The sequence below is a fragment of the Nannospalax galili genome, unplaced genomic scaffold, assembly GCF_000622305.1.
Source record: "Nannospalax galili isolate Female #2095 unplaced genomic scaffold, S.galili_v1.0 scaffold999, whole genome shotgun sequence".
Lineage (NCBI taxonomy): Eukaryota > Metazoa > Chordata > Mammalia > Rodentia > Spalacidae > Nannospalax > Nannospalax galili.
This window is the reverse complement of record NW_008344824.1, coordinates 822,964-829,104: the sequence shown is the minus strand read 5'-3', so window position 1 is coordinate 829,104 and position 6,141 is coordinate 822,964. Positions and strand designations below refer to the sequence as shown.

General features: G+C 43.4%; 1 protein-coding gene across 1 annotated transcript in view; it reads left to right on the top strand.

Annotated features, from left to right (window-relative positions):
* Ryr3 (ryanodine receptor 3) overlaps nucleotides 1–6,141 on the top strand; it is a 595,983-nt gene that overhangs the window by 476,337 nt on the left and 113,505 nt on the right. Inside the window, exons 49-50 of the mRNA XM_017800130.2 lie at nucleotides 3,189–3,279; nucleotides 5,312–5,452. Coding sequence (XP_017655619.1) covers nucleotides 3,189–3,279; nucleotides 5,312–5,452 — 232 coding nt within the window. The remainder of the gene's footprint in view (nucleotides 1–3,188; nucleotides 3,280–5,311; nucleotides 5,453–6,141) is intronic.

Sequence of the window (6,141 nt, the reverse complement as noted above, 5' to 3'; positions counted from 1 at the left end):
CAAAAGGAGGAAATTAGAAGAGATTTTTGCTTCTCTCCTGGTGGGAGAGGTACTCACGAATCCTGCGTTTCAGTGGGCACCAGCTGCTAGCTGGCATGAGGTTCAGAGGCTCTCACGTTGGGCGCCAGATATGGCATGCGGGGATCTCAGGGCGCCAGCTGCTAGCGTGGCGCCGGTCTCCTGCGCGCACCTGGGAAGCGGCGGGTGCTTCTCCGGTCTCTGTGGGTCTCTGCTACTGAGGCTGGCCCGGTCGGGTTCCGTCCCAATTTCACCCGTGCACTCTCTCTCTAAGTTCGGGGCCCGTCAGCTGCCAGGTCACGAGGAGAGGTGCGGGATGGCTAAAGCTGGATTTCCGTGAGTCAATGACGGAAGGATAGCACCCCCCGGGGAGACTGGATCACAGGATTTAGTGTTACAGCTTCAGACAAGTGACTCAGCTCAGATCTCAGTGATTCAGCTCCAGCTCCAACTTTATTGGGGTAAAACTAGGACTATTTATAGTGTGGAGACAGTAGAAGAAGGCTTAGCTGATAGGTACTTTTAGGATGCCTCATTTACATAGGGCAGTGGGCTTCTATCAGGCTATCAGACAACGCCTGATTAAAACCTGGTAGCTCCTGTGCCAGAGGGCATGTATCTTGTGACGGGCATTTCAAAAGTAAGTCAGGGAGGAGAGCAGAAGGCGCCCTGCTGAGAAGAGGAGTCTCCCCAGTCACGCCGAGCCAGCTTGTGGCTATCCGGACATGGGGAGACTGCTACCCTAAACAGCAGGGGTCCCCAACACTAACCACTGAAAGAAAGAACTTTTACACAGAAAGCAGGCTGTAAGTGACTCAAAGCAGTGTATCTTAGAGATGGTGGAAAGATGGTTCATTGGTTAAGAGCACTAGCTGCTCTTGCAAAGGACCTAGATTCAGTTCGCAGTACTCACACGGCAGCTAACTCCAGGAGATTCAATACCTCTTCTGGCCTCCATGGGCATTGTGTGACGTACATGCAAACAAACACACATAATAAAAATAATTTTTAAAAAATTTTAAAAGTCTATCCTCAGGTCTCCCAAGACTTGAGCAAAGAAAAGAATTTGCAGTTGTGATGGGGAATAAAGATAATTAGCTTTTGCTGATGTAAACAGGTATTAAAGCCAAAAAAAAAACCTTGGGAATCTTCATCAAATCTCATAGGACAAATGGTGAGGTGTCTTTAGGTAATTTGTCTGAGCACCATGATCAGGGATCAATGATGACCTGCTGCTTTAAGGTGGTGGTTTTCCTCCCCAGCTACATGTTAGAGTCTGTCTGTGAGTCCCCAAATAGGTAACCCAGAGCCAGACCACACCTCAGCCCCCAGTTGAAAATCCTTAGGGATAGAATCCAGGATTGTAGCATTGAAGCTCCTTGAATGGTTCGTTCTATTAATAATATGCCACCAAAATTAAAAATCAGTTTCATCTATCCTGACAAATGATTGACTGCCTCCCTGACCCGGAACCAGCTGGACATGGCTTCTGATTCTCAGTTACATGTATTAGAAAGTTTGAGCTACCAAGAAAAAAATCATCAGAATTAATCATGTGATTTATCTGAGCTGGAAACATTTTCAAAGAAACCAGAGTTTGGAGAAAGTAGAAGTTTACATTGATATCTCTATCTAAAATATAGCTCAAAATTCTGTTATTATAGTTCAGGACCCGATGCTCTGTTCTTCTCCCCACCAGGGTTCCAGATAGAGCAGACACTGATAATAACTAAAATTTTATTATTTATTTTTAAAACGTCAAGAATCTATAGTCACAGATTTATTAAACTCCTTTATCTATGTTAGTTTTGGGTAATAATTGCTAATTATCTGAACAGTAATCAAAAACATTGAGTTGGGGCTGGAGAGATGGCTCAGCAGTTAAGAACACTGACTGCTCTTGCAGAGGACCCAGGTTCAATTCCAGCACCCACAGATGGTTGGTGGCTAACAACCATCTGTAGCTCCAGCTCCAGGTGATCTGACAACCTTTTCTGACCTCAGCAGGCATTGCATGATAGGGGTGCATTTACATATATGCAGTCAGTACACTCATACACATAAAATAAAAATAGTAAAGGAAATAAAATATGTTTTAAAAGAAACAGTCAATTTTACATCATAATTACTAGATTTGGAGAGAAGGCTACTTATTTGGGGTATATTTTGATTAACTGTTCTCATCCCCGGTCTTGGAAAGGTTGTACAATGGACAAGTTTTGTTCCCCCTCCATCTACATTCATCCTCCTTCAGGAAGCTCTTCCCCAGTATTGCTTCCTTACCATCAAAGCTGCTTGTCTTGCTTCCATAGCTTTTGCACAAATTACCACAGCTATGAACTCTGTAATTTGAAAGTTGCTCTTTAATTAATTACTGCTTGCCATTTAAGAAGTTGTTTTGAAAACAAAAAGCCCAAAGAAAAAATTCCAATAGTATAAAATTCCTGGACCAGATTGTAACCAGAAGACTTTAATGTTGCCTTCAAATCACACCAGTAGGTGGCCTCCAAGTCCACCTATGTGGCTGGTCAATTTTAGCTTCTCCCTTTGCAGCCTTAATAAAGGATCCTTAGTGCTTAGAGATGGCTGTAAAACTAGCTGTACCATCTTTCTGTTATATTCTTTGCATATGAGCTCTGAATATGTTTTAGGTGCACACAGACCCCAGAACATTTTGACATATGGTAGCTGGAATTTAACCTTAAGAACTTCGAGTCAATAGCACATATCCCCTTTTTTCTATTTTAACCATACTCAGTTTTTAAACTGAAGGCTTTAGCATCCACTATCATTTATCTAAGATCTTGTGTTAAGTGCTTTGATTTGAGGCTTAGCCCTAATATTTTATTCTTTTTCATTTTTATTTATTATTAATGTATATGATATATGTGTGTGTTTCTGAGTGCTTGCATGCCTGTGCCATGATAAGTGTACAGAGCAGAGATCAGAGGACCACTTTCAGGAGTTGGCTCTTTCTTTCCACCATGGGATCGAGGGATCAAATTCAGGTCATCAGGTTTGTACAGCAAGCCTTTTTACCTGTTGTGCCATCTTACTGGCCCTAATATACATTTCTCTCATGCTTTTCTTGTCCTTTCTTTTTTCTTCCTTCCTTCCTTTTCTTTCTTTATTTTGTCCCATCCTTCTGTTTGTCTTACTTGGTACTGCAGTCACTTGAGGCCTTCCATGTTACAACAACTCCTGCGACGTCTGGTTTTTGATGTGCCACAACTCAACGAGTACTGCAAAATGCCTCTTAAGGTAAACATCAGTGTTGCCACAGAAAAGCAGTCCATGGCACAGCACATGTACCTGGTGTTACACGATGTGTTCAGAATTTGAAAAGGAAAATGCATGCTAAATGTGTTTTATTCCTTTAGGTTAAGAGCTAACAAGGTACAATCCACAAAACCAAACCCCTTCTTCAATGTTCAGGTTCAAAAGCATAGGCTGGTTGTAGTTATTTACTATTGCACTTGTCTTGGCTTGCTTTCCATTAGCTGCTTTTTTTTCAATACATATTTTTATTGAATTTTGTGCACTTTTCATACAATACATCTTAATCATATTTAGACCCCCTCCCCTTTCTGCAACCCATCGGATTTCATGCATTCTGCCATATATATTAAGGCCTATCAAGTCAAGTTTGTGTACCCAGATGTCCCTTAGGGTGAGTTTATTCACTGGAGCCTGTTCAGGCTATTTATTTTTGTCAGAGATTGCTGAAGAGACTTGGAGTCTATACTTTCATGCCCTAATTGGGTTTTCAGAATATTTTTAAATTTTTCTATTTACTTTTACTTTATGTATATGTTTTGCCTTCATGAATATAAGTGCACCATGTACAAGCAGTGCCCGCAGAGGCCATAAGAGGGCATCAGATCCCTGGGAACTGGGAGTTAGAGACAGTTATGAACTGTTATGTGCGTGCTGGGAATCAAACCCAGGTCCTCTGCAAGAGCAAGAGTGCTTTTAATGGCTAAGACATCTCTCCAGCCCCTTTCAGAATATTTTTAACCTCAAAAAGTTTCAAAAGCTTTGTGGTTTATCATTTGAAGGATCTAAAATGCCCCATTTCTACATGTTTTGTGCTTCCCCCCCCCCCCGCAATAGATGCCCTTTTTTATTTCTCTCTTTCTATTTATTAATGAAAAGAGCACAGAGCTTTTTATTTATTTCCTCATTCCTGGCTTTCTCATAAATTCTCTGTCATAGGCCCAGAACACCAGGACCTGGGTGGTACTAGAGTTAGCCACCCACCCCAGAGGACAATGTCTCACCTTTCACCCTGAGGCTCTACCATATTTATATATCCAAAACTGTCAGCAAAGACCAGCCACAGCTGAAAATCCTATCCAGCGATCTTATCAAACTTTCTCTTCAAAAAACAGTTCAAGCAAGGTTTTCAGGGACTATTTTACTGGGGTAATCAGAACTCTCAAAAGCCTTTGGTCAGTCCCGTAACCAGGCAGAAACCTATCTGCATGTCCTCAAAGGTTCTGCAACCCTCTGCAGACTCAGTTTTCTCTCTAACCTTCATACTTCTTAATCTCGAAAGGTTCTTTGACTGCCAAGCATGGTTTGCACACCTTCACTTGGCATTATTCCTCTGCAGGCCCGCTCCTGCCAGTGGGACGCTGGCTCCTCAGAGGCATTGTTGGCAACACTCAGTAAACCTACTTTGACATCTTACATCAATGGGATTTTTCTCAGATGTGGATCCCACCTGCTGGGAAGGGAGCAATGCCAGCATGCTGTGCCCTCTCCTGGCCAGCTGTAGAACTCCTGTCACATCATTAACCTGTTAGAGGGCAGACAGAGGTCAGGAAGTCACAGACAGCCATCAATGTTGAGAAAATTTTCTAATCCACAGTTTGCTGCCCACTATCCCCTCTCCATCCCAGCCCTCCCCCACCAACAAGAACTTCCAGAATCCTGCGTAAAGGTCCCAAGAGAAATAAGTCCCACACCTGAGCAGCTGGAGCAGCACACCCTGACTACTTTCAAGTATTTTCTCATTTGAAACAGAATTGGCTCCTCTCCAGTTTTTTAGTAAGTACTTGGGACACATCAGGAGGCAGGAGAATTAATCATGCAGATGCAGCTCAGCCTAGAGCTCATTAGGCATGAGAGCAGACCCCTTCCAGAGGCATCTGAAGGGCCTTTTTGTTGACAACCCAACTGTTTGAAATGTTAGTTTCAGCCTCATGATCCCTGAATACTCTTCTTCTCCCTGCATGTCTTTGATGCTCTGCTTCTGCCCCACTGTGCACTCCTGTTCTGAACCTTCCAGCTTCTGACAAATCACTATGAGCAGTGTTGGAAGTATTACTGCCTGCCTTTCGGATGGGGAAGCTATGGGATGGCTGTGGAGGAGGAACTGCACCTCACGGAGAAGCTCTTCTGGGGGATTTTTGACTCCCTTTCACACAAGGTAATGGTTGCTTCCTGAGATGACCCTTATGACCCAGGCACACAGGAATCATGATGACTAACATCAGTTTGGCTTTACCATATGCTGGGGACTGTGCTAAGGACTTCACAAGCATATTACATTAATCCTTACCTCAACTCTCCAAAAGTGGAACTACTGTAATCCTCAACTTCCTAGACTCAACAGACCTACATGGGAATGTAGCCACCAGATTCAATTACAAAAGCATTTTCTGGTTCCAGTTTTGAGGACTTACCTCTCTGTTCTTTTCCTCTTGGCTTGGCCTGGCTCCCTTTACCCAAGCCTTTCCCAGGCTCAAGCCAAGAAGAAAAGCCCAGGCACCTGCTCTGATGTTGGACCATAGAGTATTCAGTCTGCCGGATGCCAGGCTGGGGTGCTTTGTAGATGGCCATTTGAGGAGGAGGTTGACTGGGAATGTAGAGCCTCTAACCTCACAAGTCCTGCAGGAGTCTGATTGAAATAAAGCCCTGACTCTCAGACCTTGTCCTGCTTCCCAGTGTATTTAGATTGTGAGGTCACCAGCTTTAAAGTTAGAGTGAGTAGGTCAGGTTTTCTTAGAGAAGTTAACAGCATCTGTGGAGCCTAAGCATCTTGACTCCTAGATTCCTTTGGAGATTAAATCTGTTTGTACTAAGCACTCACGTATAATCGCAATACTCTGGAGGCTG